General features: G+C 35.1%; 1 protein-coding gene across 4 annotated transcripts in view; it reads right to left on the minus strand.

The window, feature by feature from the left end:
* Window positions 1-904: 904 nt before the first annotated feature.
* The window catches only part of KHDRBS3 (KH RNA binding domain containing, signal transduction associated 3), a 101845-nt gene continuing 87773 nt past the window's right edge, over window positions 905-14976 (minus strand). For 3 of the 4 annotated variants that reach the window (XM_042785980.1, XM_042785979.1, XM_042785978.1), the window contains 2 exons: window positions 8714-8772; window positions 4844-5451 (listed from right to left, as the gene is read on the minus strand). In XM_042785980.1, coding sequence (XP_042641914.1) covers window positions 5360-5451; window positions 8714-8772 — 151 coding nt within the window. In that variant the 3' untranslated portion in view covers window positions 4844-5359. Of the gene's footprint in view, window positions 1656-3880; window positions 3938-4843; window positions 5452-8713; window positions 8773-14976 lie in introns of those variants that run through there. The other variant, XR_006164709.1, reaches the window with a different exon arrangement.

The following is a 14976-nucleotide window of genomic DNA, read 5'->3' on the forward strand; positions in this document are numbered from 1 at the left end:
ATCTCAGAAAAATGACCAGATTTGCTAGACAGCTTTGATAGCCACATATTAAAATAAGTCATATTAGCAAAATATTTTAGTATTGACATTAAGAAGCTCTGTTGTTCATGACTCCAGAGTGGAAGACTTGATAATTCACACCTTAAATAGTTCATAGCACTCCTCAAATGAGATTGTGTTGGTAATCCTGGTGTCTGGTCCGAATTACAGCAAGGGAAATTGCATTCTCCTCATCTAAATTTCCCCACAGTATCTATATACAATTTTTATGCCTGACTAGCATTTAAAATGTTAGGTGCTGTTCCACACCAGAGGTTCCTGTCTGTCAATCTGAAGGGAATCATCATTATACACGTCTTGTGGCTATTCAAAGGTTTTTGGATTCTGCTTTTACTTATTTAAATATTTACTATTGCTTGCTGTGGAAAACATTGCAGAAATGCAGTTGCAGTACAGTGAGATGACGGCAGGGAAAATCTTTCCAGATTGCGACATGAATTGATAAAATCACTTTAATATCTGAAGGTTAAAAATACAAACTGTTTTTTTTACACTGTCAAAGTTTTTTTATTAAAAATAACTTACTCAAGACACTTTGATCAGTGCCAGGGTTAATAGGGAAACTTAATTTTCTCCACATCCCCATTAATTTCAAAGCCATTCTTCTAATACCATATACTTACTATTGAAGTTATGAATATGTGTCAAAGGGGAGGCATTTGGTGTGAAGCTATTAAGTGATATTGCTTATTTTCAAAATAAAACAAACAAGACAGACCCAAATTATGCTTTTCTTGGTATGAATTTGAGGTTCAGTGAAGAAAAATGCATCTGATAGAAACATAACTGAGGAATGGGACACTCATACTTTGTAAGCAGTATTTAGGAAAAAGAACACCGGAAATTAAATTATTAGAACTTTATTTCTATTACAAATTATCACAATCACAATTATTATAAACCAGAAAGCACTGAGGAAACATGACTGTTAGATACAAGATTTATCAAGGTGTAAAAGCCTCATCCAAGACTACTACTAGAAAACCAGTGACTGTATATTAGAGAAAACATTTCTATGCATCAAACACCAAGTGAAAGAGAATAAGCGGCATAGTATAATTGACAAGGATTAAAATACCTTCATGTTATACGAGTTTCTGAAGGAAATGGAAGTTGGAGTATCATTTCTACTCAAGAGTCTTGTTTTGAGTAGACCTGTTTACAATTAGCTATTAAGAAGAGCTTCAGCATGAAACACTAATCTTCATGTTAACTTTTCCATGTTGTTCATACATTAGACAAGCTATTTCCAAAAGCATTTGAAGTCTAGTCATGAGACTGTACACACTCTTACACTTGCTGCGTAAGGCTAAAAAGAGTCACTAAACAAACATGAGGTTGCATTATTGCTTTGTAACAGGAACTTAGATGAAAATTCTTTATTGAGCTCCAAATAAAACATTGTCGCATCACTAAACAATTAAGAGTTTAAATATACAATTATTTTAAAAAGTGTATACAGGGATACACTTTAAGGCTTTAATACAAGAAATATTGAACAGGATTTTCATACTCCGTAGCCTGTCTCATTGTTGTCTAGGCACACGGATAAATACAATGCTCTAAGCAGTCCGTAATTAACATGGCAGAAGTTCCTGAAAAAGAGCAAAATATAATTTATTTGTATACATCCTGGAGACTAGCTACTATGAATTCTCTGAAGACTGTCAGATAAGCAGTGGGATCAGGCAATTATGCATATAATAATGTATGTAGATTTATGGAAACCACTGCAGAAACTGCTATCATTGAAATTCAGTGGAAATGTGATAAAAAGGTTCAATGAAGGCAAATTAATGATATAATTAATTATAATCACAAACATTATTTCTTTGACCAGTAACAGCAATTGACAAGTGTCAGAATACAAAACCCTACTAGAATGGATAAACACTTCTAGGTTAGTTTGTCACGAAAGACTGCGTTCCACATTGATATATTTTTTTTTTTAAATTTATAGACCTTTTTAGATTATTTTTCCCTCTGTTCAAAATACAACAGATTTCATTTCAGGGATTACTCCAAAAAAAAACCCCAAACCAGAAATGCAATAGCAGAACACAATGTTAGTGCATATTATTTCAGGAACTTCAAGAGAAGTTTTGTACTGCAAATATGTAGTTTCTAAGAATATCTAATACCAGCTGTTTGAACTGATGTAGCTTATTGTAAACATGTGTAGAACATAAAAATTGATACAACCTTTAAGAGGCATGAAAACACATTTCCTTAAGATAAATAAGATGTATCAATGTGGAGCACTGGAAGAAGGAAGACTTAATGGATTTAAAATTCATATCATTATTATGCTCAATATATGCAGACTTTTAGATGCATCGAATTTAGATCTTGCAACTCATTAAAAGTACAAATCAAACTGGACTCAAATGGTAAACTTTTCCACCAAGGTGGGCCACAGTTACTTAATGGAAGTACCACACGAACACAGACTATTCCATCTGGTCAGGTGCACATCTGGCACATGACCAAAACAATCACTTCTGACCACAGGATGGGTGTGCCCTTAGCCAGGAGGGGAATTTTGTTTTAATTTACTCATGTGACCTGCAATATCCAGTCATATGACACCCTGTCACACAATGGTGCGCCCAAACAGCCTCTGCATGATTTGACAGACACACACTTTTTCCCCCCCAAAGGGATCATGAAACATTTTAGGGGTTTATAGGACTTCAGGGCAGAGTAGCAGAGAAGTGTCACAAATGCATGCTGTTAGATTCATGCTCCATATAGGAGGCACGAAGGAAAAATGGCATAAAAAAAGAAGAGTTGAATAAATATTACAGAAGATTGAATTCACTTCTGATTCACTTATTTGTCTAGATGCCACCCTTGCTACTAGATACTTTAGTTTCAACCCATCAAGTTTCATTGTGTATGATTAATATAAAACTTCATCTTTACAAATGAAAACTTGCTATGACTTACGTAACTCATCATGTGATAATTTAAGATATAAACAGAAATAGAGATTTGGCCAATTCTATTACAAATCTTTTTAAAAGTCATTTATACATTCCATTTTGCCAGAGCAGTTCTAGCAGCTAATATTGGATTTTGACCTTTGAGTCCCAAAGGGCAAAAGTCTCCAAGCTCTCCTAACCTTAAAAAGCTCTTTTGTTTAAATCTTAAAAATACTCTCAAAGTTGTTCTAAAGCCATTTTGTATGTACAAAAAATGCCTTTAGCTTGTGACATCAGTCTCTTAAATATACTGTGGTATACAGAGGCAGTGCAACATATGTAATATTTCAAACTATAGAACTCTAAGTCATGTCAACTAAAGGCACTGAGATGATGAGGTTATCAGGAGGAATTACCATTCCAAGTAGGAAATAAAGAAAAAACTCTGTTCTATTTAAATATACACAATATGAGCACAGAGTTAAATTATTTCTTATTTTATATACTGAATTCACTATAAACAGGTGAGCTAGCTATTCTCCAGCTAATGTTTCTCTATGGACTTGTTCTCCTTCACTTGTGCCAAAAATCAGTCTGCTCCTTGTGCAGAGGTGCTTGACTTGGAAAATAATTCTACAAAATGCTTCCTTCAGCTTTGGAAAACCATTTTAGACATGTTTGCTGACCAGATTAGATTTTTCAACTCCTATTTGAACACCACTGGCATAAAATTATATTCATGTTCAGAATTGAATATCACTAATGATTTTTGCTGGCGTCCAGCTCAGTACCTGTAATCATTATGTAAATTAAAGCCTTGTGTATAAAGAATTAAGGACCTGATCAAAAGCTCCATTACTTATCTAATAATTTCACAGATGAGTTAAGATACCTACCAAAGCATCAGAAGATTAAGGTTTTTGTTCTCTTGGCGGTCCAAGGATGTGGGTTTCCTGGCAAGAGAAAAAAAAGGTATTTTTACTAAATTTCAAGAACTTTGAAATAAAAACTAAAGAAAACAATGTAAATCAAACTATAAATAACAGACAGTTAATTAAGAAAAAGCTTTAGATAACATTTGTAATGTTTAAGTTACTAGAATTTATGGAAAAATAATATATTGCAAGCTATTAGTTATGAGGTTTTACAGTTGTTTAATAGGGAATAGTTTGTCCAAATTTAACTAGCTAAGCTAAGGCTTTTTAGATTACTAATACAAATTAAACGTTTTAAAATGAGAATTTAGGTGTCCTCAAAGTCTTTCCTACATTCTAAAATGAAACTTTCTAAGTTGCAGTCTCCCTGTTTTTATTGGCTATATTAAGATAAATTAAGTGAGATTAAAATCTTATTTGATTTATTTACCTTTGCAAATGAAGACCGTTTTAAGGGTTACACATCCTCTGCCTCTGACGAAAGCGACCTCAATTAGTCAAGTCAGAAAGTCTTTAAAAGCTTTGTGTTTATTGCTTCCAGCACGGAGCGAGGTGGTCATTAACGTACCAAAATTCTCATAAAAATTCCAAAGTTGCACTAGTGAAAAAATGCTCAACAAGATGAAAACTAGTCACATCTTTTTCAGAAAATTCATTAGCTATTTTAAACCATTTTTAACAAAAATATTTTGATTTAATGTGGCACTCAAGCAGATCCATACCATTTGGATACTTTAAACAGCATTTATATCTACTGTAAGTATATATATATACATTTAGGTTTATACCATTTTTTTTAAGAAATTGCGCAATGTTTAATATGAGCCTTTTATGCTGATCATTGTTAAACATTTCTCCCTGTTTACTACTATTTATGAAGTTTTATTATAAGATAAAGCATAAAATTAATCTCACACACACTGATTTTCTTTCAAAAGTTTATTTAGTATCAAGCAAGGGTAAAACTTTGCTTAACACTACAGAACATTTCAAGACTTGTGTTACAAAATACCACATTATTTGCATTTGTAATTTGCTTCCCTTTTTATGCATGTTTGCAAAGAGAAAATCTAGCAAATGGCTGAAAATAAAAACTAAAAACTAAGTTGTTGAAAACCTTTAAAAGAAAAGGTTACACTTATGTTAAAAGAACGGACTAACATATTTAGTAAACCTATTTTTTGTTTAACACTAGTTAATCAAAGGTTATTTTTTTGATCACCTATTTTTTCAAATACAGTTTGGAAATAACAAAGTTCCTTGTTTTACATATCTTTCTGTCCAGGTTGTTCTTTCAACAAAATATTTTAAGTTCAGTCCATCCATTCAGATTTTAATGCGCTTTGATTTAATAAAAAGGGATTGTTCATAGAAAAAATTACTTTGAACAGTATACAGGACTGGTGGAGATTGGATATTTCACAACATCAGACAGTACAATCAGTATCTGGCATATGGCTGGTCTCTGTAGACTCCTTTTGTTGTCCTTGCAGAAGGTGCCTTGTGTCGTGAGTTGGTCCATTCTTCTTGCCCTACAAGAAGGGAAAATATAGTTAGACCCCTTCCAATATTCTCAGGTGTTCTACTGATTTTTTCCTTATTTAAATGTGATTTAGATAGTGACATTTTATTTGCTGAAACTAAGGTGTACAAAGTGAAGTATAGCACTTGTACCAAAAAATCTGGGTACAACACATCTATATGAACTATCCCACAATGTTTTTTCAGCACATAACAGCAGGGAGTGTGACAGGCTAATAGCAAAAATACCTAGGGATCTGGCATTCAACTGGACCTGCTTGCTGCAAATACACAGAAGTGTCAGCTATAGTAGTATACCTACAAATAATTATGCTAGAATGAAATGGAGGGTATGAATTATGTATAAGAAAATAAGCTACCCTCAGAAATAAGTTTCTTTGCATCAGCACCCATTTAGGCTTAATTCAAATATGCAATCCAATAGAGAAGAGCCTCAAGTATCACTACAAGCACCTGCGGCTTCTAATAGTCTAGGGGCAATATTCAACTTCACTGTAAACACACACTTCCTCTAAAACAAGAAATAAAGGCATATTATAAAAAATAATAGCAAGGGAAATTGCTTGTTTGAATTTTGACAGCAAAATAAGTTTGTGAAAAACTTGTGCTATACTTAATGTTTCATAATCCTACTACATTTTCGTGTTAATGAATATTAACAAAAAGTAGTAAAGTATTGTCTTAAATGAGTCGGACCTACTGTGCCAGGCATTTACAAGAAAAGGGAAAACACAGGTCCAAATGCAGACCATAACGTAACAGTACTTAGGTACACTTTAATCAAGTAAACAGAAATCAGAGTACTATATCCACCCCTGAGAGGAGAAAAAAGGCAAACACACCTGAAAACTGTGTGCTTCCATATCTACTTTTGGAGAACTGCCCTACCCTAAACAGACAGGTGTTCAAGCGAACCCAATGCGATCCAGAAACTAAGGGTGGAATCCAAATGTATGGTAACCTAAAATGTAGGCATCACTTTGTCTTTCTAGTCCATTAAAAAAAAAATAAAAAGTCAACAAAGAACCCCTGTACTTTGAAAGGTAACTTGCTCAGACAGTAGATATCTGAAATTAGGTGAGAAGAATCTCCTAAATCAAAGATCCAATGTCACTATTTCTTCATAGAAGTCTTATCCTAGCTACTTAATTTTTAAAAATTTAGGTTGTTGCCTGCAGAGCCTTGGTTATGTATCATACCAAGGTGGTCAAAACACTTGCCTAGGTGATAAAAGGAACAAGTTTAAATTTGGTGTAAGACAAAGAATTAAACCTGTACCTTAGGAGAGTGTCACAGGAATCTGTTAACAGAATAATATACATGAGAAGCAACTTCTTGTGCTTCTTCATCACACAAAAACCAAGGATATTAAGCAAGGAAAAGAACCCTAGCCTAACTGTAAAGGCATCTGGCTGAGGGATAAGAATTAAAAATACCCTAGCTTTTAAGCACTGCTGCAAGAGCTGTTTAAATGTAAAAAGCAGTCTTGATTACAGTTTAAGGGGAATACTTGCTCCTTTTCAAGAATTGGTCAAACCAGTAAAGAGTCACCTTTTTAGCAAGTTTTCATTTTTGTGCCATTCAGGGCTCCAAATCCTAAAAATACTGATATTCTTCTTATGTCCTCTGGATTGGCACCTGAGCTTCAGAGAAGGAAAAGTTCAGGTACTTCCTGGGAATCTGTTTCCTCCTGGCCAGCACAAGGCCACTATCTGCTCACTATGAATTGTAGTTCAAGACACCTAATATTCTTTACATACTGTAAGGATGATTATTATTGTTATGTAACTCTGCACTTAATAATGTACTTGAGGGTCAGCTAGTTAAGTAATAAAGTGTATAACTACTTGTATATGCAAAAACTTCAGTGGCTGTAACAATCATTCTTCAAGGTATTTATAGCCGCCTCAACTTGAGTAAGTACATCACTTAATATTCTGCGTGGCTGTTCTTTGATAAATAGAAAAACAATTTTAAATGCAAAAGCAATGAAAAAAATCCGTATTTTCAACCTTAAATACAGGAATCTACATTTTTCACCAGTCAACTATCTACATTAACCTGTTTCACACATTTTTTCCTCCATCAATTTTGCATTCATGAAATAGTCTTAGAAATATCAGGCTTATAAAAGCAAACAGTTTATTTTAATGCTGAAATAAAGATTTAAGCTATGTATCTACCGATACCAACTGAAAGTGCCGGGGGAGAGGGGAATTTCAAATGACCTCTTCTTTTGATGAACTGAATTTCCCCTTAAGCAAAACAATTAGTTTAAGCAGACAACATGGAGCAAGCTTCTGTATTAGGTGCATTTATCACAACTTAGTTAAGGTCATTTTAGTTTTCAGCAGGAAGCACTTCCAAATGGAGGTCAGGAAATACACCAAGGAAAATTTTAAGTAGAGCTCTAGAATCACTGAAGTGTCCATTACCCAGAATCACAACTCTTTAGTTACCAGCAGTCCTCAAACGTTTCAGTGATCCAGATTATATTTCTCTGATCTCAAGCCAGAGATTTAACATTTATCCCTTAAGCAAAGGTGTTTAATATGCTTTATGCTTTTAATCTGTAACAGATTTCTTTAATTAAGCCTGTCACTACCAAACTTCTAGCTTAAAAAAAGTGATCTTTACCACTGACATATGTTTTTTTGCTTCATTACGCATTGGTTTGTCTCCATATGAATAACCCACCGTCCTCATGTCTATTAGCTACCTAAACTACTTTCACAACCTTTACATAATGACTCACTGCTTGATTTCACAAAACAGATGCATGAAAATGAATACAAAAAGAACATACAAGCCTAAAATGCACTCAATAAGGCCCTGATTCAGCTGAGAAATGCAGCACATTCTTATCCTTGTACCAAGTTTCAATGCCACTTGGGCCACACTAGAAGCATTTGCTTTCAGCTGAAAACATCTCCTGAAAAAAGGTCCTCATGCTCATTTCTTTTTTTCTTAAATCTCACTGAATGTGACATGAAAAGGGTACTTTGCAGCACAATTTAGATTTTATTTTTTTATTTCTTTGATTTTAGTTTCACATGACTATGTTGCTAACAGACCACAGAAACCTCTGTCTATTTTTCTCAATAACCACATGAGGAGCTCCATGACAGTGCAGGAATCCCTCCCTGAACAGCTGTTATCCACTGCAGAACTGAATTTCCTTATGGAAATTCTTCTTTAATTATATTTTTTCAAGAGTCTACTACTGTAGTCATTCAGCTCAAAGCTACTCACCATAAGAGTCATATGTTTCTTCACTCAGTCCATGGCCATAGTCATAGTAATCTGCTCCACTGTACAGGAAGAGGGAAGTAGGAAGAAAAGGAATAATGCAGTTACATTTTAAGAAGCAATGCTTATCATTACACATTCTACTTTTGAAAAGAAAGCTTGAAGGATATAGACATGCCCTAAGGTAAGAAAGATAAGCATCCATGTGACAATAATAACTTAGGTCCTGTTTGCTCATTAATTAGAAGAGAAAATAAACCACATTTACATTAATTTAGGATTTTTTTCAATCACTGAGTCCGTGGTCCGCAGTGTAAATGTGGATGTAGGAATATTATACTTAAAATTATACTTAGGTGGGAAGGTTGAACATCTTACAAGTGTCAATGAAAGAAGAGCAGGTGGTGTAGGTACTGAAACAATTAATTTGTCATATAAACTTCTTTTCATTACCTACTGTTGCCTAGTATTTTGCCTTTGCATCTTTGAATTCACTGAAAAATGAAAGAAGAACAAGCATCTTGCTGATTGGAGGGTTGTACAGTTGCTATGCATGTACAAGTTGGTGTCTTCAAAGCAAGACAAATGTGCACATATGTAAATGCTATCATTTTAATAGGGAGACAAGAAGTGACAATAGGAACCAAGTTAAAGCAGAAATCTGCAGTCATTAGGATTCAGAAGTATGTATGAATACCATAACCATGACCTAACACAGTTTTCCATTTCATAATGGCATTTCTATTAGTATTAATACCACTGAATGGAAACTGAAGAAACCTTATTACATACTACTTTTCCTTTATGCTTTCATATTTTCTATAAGTATAGCTATGTATAGTCCTTTTCATAGTTGACGGAGCAAAAGTCTATTCAACATGTTTGCAGGACATCAAAAGCAAGTGTCTTAATTGTTTATTTCCTTTTCTTTCTAACCACAGCCAGACCCAGGGCTGAAAAAATTTGGAAAATACTCTACAAACTGATGCCACCAAGTCATTACCATCTGAGTGAGAGGGAAATCACTAATATATGATCACTAGCAAGTAATTACTATTATTGACAAAATGTTTCTATCATTAGACTGATCACTAACAAAATAAAAACCAGAAAGAAAAAGCAATTATAGCCTTAAAATGAATTAGCAGGTAAAGCATTTATATAAAACAAACAACACATCATGATCACTTCTAAACTGACATAAGACAAAGATCATTTGTTGTGTTTGGGTTCCTGGTGTTTCAGTTTGGTGTTTTTTTTCGTTTGGTTGGTTTGTTTTTTTTAAAGTAAAGTTCTAAAACACACAAAAATTCCAGGCCAGAAATAGCAGTTCTAGTGTGTGCAAATTTGTATCTAAAAAGTGTGGATGAGTGTTATTGCTAGCATAAGGCTTCCTAAACAAAAGCTTAAACACAATGCACTATGAAGACCCACAAAAAATATGTGTAGGCAACCTAAGTGTTATTTATGGTTTGTCAGTCCATGTGATGTGGACCCCAGACTAACAAGGACAAAGTTTGAAGCATAAGAAATAACATAATTTTACCCTGCAGCAACCAGTGATAAAAGTCTTTATTCTGACAACAAATTTAAAACGGATGTTCACCATCCTTCCACACAGTACTATTATTTAAAGGCTGTCATCAAGTTTAGCAGCTGAGCCATATCCCTGTATCTGTCAATCCTGTCAAAATTACTTGTGCAGTGTTTTGTTTTAGTTCTAAAATATCTATTAAACAAAAAAATGACTAATTTTACATCATGTAAACTGCAAAATGAATATACACCAGAAAGGAAAAAAATCTTTTACTTATACTGAAAGTGTATCATGACCCATCAAAATTAATCTGTTCAAAAAGTACAAGTTATAATGGGAAATAAAATTGCCTAGTGCAGTTCAATACTCTACTCCAACTGCTTTCATTTGGGCTCTGTGAACAATGCCAATGCTCTCACAATTCAACCATATGTTAAACAAAAGCAAAACATCAAATGAGACAACTTAAAGACTATGACCCAAAGAAAAGGGTACATACAGATGGCTGTAAGGAATTATGGGTAAGAAAGAAAACATTAAAAAGATTACTTTATTGTTTTACCTGTAACAGAGTCTGAGTAGCCCATGGAGTTCAGAACCAAGACCAAAGATAACTGAGGGGTTTTTTTAGAGGAATTACAGAAAAATCTAGTACTGTAGATGAAGTTACAGCTTCATTCAAATACAGAACTTTTTTTTTTTTTTTTTTTCCAAAGCAATCACCTGCTAAAAGGACACCTAGTCAAAGGAACCTGTAATACCAAACATCTAAATTGTACATCTGAACTCACTAAGTGAGATAGTTGACGTCAATTCTGTTTTGAAGAATTAGGTAGCTATATTAAATAATTATTCCTCTGGACAGAAGGTATGATGTCAATTTTTGTTTTAAAAGCATCCTTGACATTTATACTTTTTTATGTAGGTTCTCTTGCATCTCAGCATTCTGACTGAAGACTATTCAAGCTCTGTATTTCCCTTTAATGGATTTATTCTGCAAGGGAAGCCCTTTTCTTCCTATTCCTTTCATTTTGTCTCACAGAAAGGAGAACAAAGCCACAGAACAGGTTCATTTTCTTTACCTCATGTGCCTCCCTCCTTTCAGAACAAGGAAAGAACATGCCTTGGATCCTTTCATTTTTAACCCAGCACGACTAAACCTGGAGTCTGCTTTGAGTTACTATATTTTCAGATGTAAAATGTCTTCTTGAGGCCATTTTCTTCAATTTTCTTTTCTTAATTTTTCCTTACTTCTCCAGGTGTCTACTTTGTAGGTGGGTAATTGCATTACATGGTATAGTCAGCTGTTTTCAAGAATTTTCCTAACCATCAAGTAAACAGTACTAATGCAATCAACACTAGAGTATCAGCTGTGATTCAGGTATTTTGTACATATACAGCCCCTGCTTATATCATATTTAACTTCTTTTGTATTCCCATTCCAGCACAATGTCTTTGGGCTGACAAGAGAGAAGACAGAGATGGCAAAGAAAAAAATGCTTTGTTTTTCCATGTCAACATAAAAGCTTGGAACTACCTAATGGTATGGAGGGGTTAGCAAACAACAATAAACCGAAGTTGCTTTAACTGGGAAAGCTGGGCATTAATCCTACAATGCTTAGAGAATGCGTGAATTGAGGCTTAATTAGTTTAAGTAGGGTCAAGGGGAAGTGCCTGTTTTCTCTGTTCAAGAAACAGCCTGAGATAGAAAAGAGCACCCTCAGATTTCAGCACTGCATCACTGATGGACATAAAGCCTGAGAAGAGCTTTATTTTCTAGTAAAACAGAGGACTGGAAAGCTTCCTGCCATTTTCCTAGAACCACTGTACTGTGAGGAATATCTTAAAATACTTTAATTTAGAGGTATTCAACATAAGCCATCAAAGGTCTTGTGGAATATGACCTGAATTTCTCGGGCTTTTCTGCTAAGCTGATTGTTTCTGAAAATATCGTGGCACACCATAATAGAACAAATCTTTATGAAAAAAACAAATAGCAGTAACTAATCTTGACATGATGGTTAAATCTTAAGGAAGTTTTACCTTTTCTACTTTATTAACTATTAGCTTATTCTGTCTAGAGATGTTTGAATATTCTCTGGGGACAGATACCAACAGAATGGTATAGTTTCAACCTAACACTCATGAAGATATCGGAATAGGTCATTAGGCTATTTTTGGGACAATCCTGGAACAGGCATGTCAACCGCACAGTGCAAGTGTTCTATAGTATTTCTAAAAAATACATGAAGGTAGTCAAAATATCTTGTGATTAATGAATGTGATTGCCACAGATCTTTAGATTTGATAGACATCTTTTAGAAACAACATTATGCCATTTCTGCATTTGAAACAAAAGTAGTATGGCAGGGAGCCTGGCTGGTAGGGGAAGTGTAAGGAACTGAAGGAGTTAATGCCTCAAACATTCCTCCACACACAAGCTTCAAGGACAAGTTGTGGCCTTCATGCTTAGTCTAAGGAATGCTGCCCAAGGAAGCAGGGAGTATATCCAAGGATGTAAGGCTTCCCTTCCTTGGGGCTGTACTGCCAAGTTACTTATCTAAGTCTCAAAGGAAACTATATGTTCAGACTAAAAGGCTAATAAGAGAGATGAACACCGGGCACCAGATCTGCCTCTGCTTGTCTAGTATGCAAATCAGCTAAGATGAACTTAAAAGGTGACAGAAAACTTTGTTGTGTGTGCACACACCACCCAAGATTACCAGATCTGAGACAATGCTGGAAGCCAGGGTGGTGATCCAGATACTTTGACTCTTTCTCTCCTTTCCTTTTCTTCTTTTCCCTTTATTTTCTTTCTTATAGATTTATCAGTTGGAGACCACACTGATTACTATCCTTTTCCAGGTTCAAGCTGTTTCTACTACAAGCAAAATATTTTAGCTGGTCATCTGGTGTCACTTCACCTTACTTTAACATGAGAGGATCACAGAACCTTTATGACTCCCTGGGCTCCCAGTCAGGATCATAACAGGGAGAGTAAAAGGTCTTTGAAAGCTTCTGGTTCACTGGAAAAGCCCAGACTTAAGCACTGACAAGGCTGGTTACTGGGTTTAAGCACTGAATGAACTGAAACTTTCTTCATTTTCAGTGATGAAAAAACAGCCTTTGCAACCAGTACAGCTTCTTTCAACGCTAACTAGGGAAAAATGGAAAAAAAAAAATCTGCTTTTTCTTTTGCACATTGGTATCACAAGTAACACTGGGACTGATCCCTTCAGTTAGAAGCCAAGGCACTTTCAGACAGTGACTAAAAAAACCCCTTCCCAGACACTAATGTTTCCTTTTGTGCTAAGAGTAGCTCCACAAGCATCACCTTTGTCCTTCTTTCTACATAGACATCATGCAGAACAGCAGCAAAGTAGGATGAGGCTCTCTCTAGCAAGAGGTCTCATATGACAGACCCTGACTGATATGATCACATCTGAACTGAAATCTTGCACAAGGACAAGCCTCTTTCTATCATTCCTATCAGATCTTCATGCTCAGCTGCTTCTGATATCAAAAAGCATTTGTCAACAGTAAACAAAGAATAGTGTCTCAAAAGTTATTTTCAAGACAACAATCACTGTAATGAAGTTTCTCATAACTCCATTATTGTCTTGAACACTGAGTTAAGTATCTGCTCTTAACGTTTCTGTGGATCACTAAAATACCATATTTTGTAACTCAGCTTACAGCAGGATAGCGTAAAACCAAGATATCAAGAGGAGATCCACTTCTCTGTCATCTTGCAGACAGACTTTTATTTAATGCCCATTTTTGTCACTTCTTAGCAGAAGTTTTTGTTCCATACTCTCATCCCTACATCTCAGTTTGTCTGTAAAACCGGTAATGATCTCAGAAAGCAGAGACCTGTATGTGAAAGTTTTATAAAACACATAAAAATGATACAAATAGCAAATCTATTACCTATAATCCTAAAAGATGACCAGAGTGCCCCCTCAAGGACTCCCTTAACTATCACTATTTAGAAATTGTAATAAATTTGCCTTCTGAATAGTGAAATGCCCTCAGAAGTATCTGCATTCTGGTGCTACTTACCAGGCACAGAATTATGTCTGTCTACATATTTCTGGCAGAACTATACACAGTTCCCAAAAGCTAACAGTTTTGCCATCGAAAATGCCCAGCTATTGCTGTCTGTGAACTCATCCAGTCTTTCTTTTTTTTCCCCCCACTTTACTCATGTTCCGTCTCTCAAACTGAGAAAGGTAAATGGCAAGTAGTAGAGGTGACTGAAGCACACATTACAAATAATGCTTCTTCTCAGGAACAGCAGCAGCAGGGAGCTAAAGCTTTACCTTGAAACTGTGAATAGAATACAGCAACAATTCATTCCTAAACATGAGAAATGCTAAATAAAAATGTCAGAAATTCACTACATCAAACAAGAAAGCACCAGCAGAAAAATTAGAAATTCAGGCTGCGTGAACACCAGCATTCTGCTTTGGCTTGCGAATTAGGACCAAGCCCCAGCCACCCCACATCACATTTGTCTGGTTAACAAAGCAGTTTGGGGGAAGTGAACTAGACTGCTCTAAGAGGAAACTAAACTGTAAGTCTTAAACTATCCAGGTGTGTACCAAATGCGTTCCAATCAATAAACGGAGAACAGAGATGTCAATCAACATGAACATTAAAATTGGCAAAGGATGTGTTTTCTTCCTTTTCCCCTCCAAACAGACGAGACTACTCAGGACAGTGGAAG

This window comes from Tyto alba, unplaced genomic scaffold (genome assembly GCF_018691265.1).
Source record: "Tyto alba isolate M040663 unplaced genomic scaffold, T.alba_DEE_v4.0 Super-Scaffold_9, whole genome shotgun sequence".
Classification (NCBI taxonomy): Eukaryota; Metazoa; Chordata; class Aves; order Strigiformes; family Tytonidae; genus Tyto; species Tyto alba.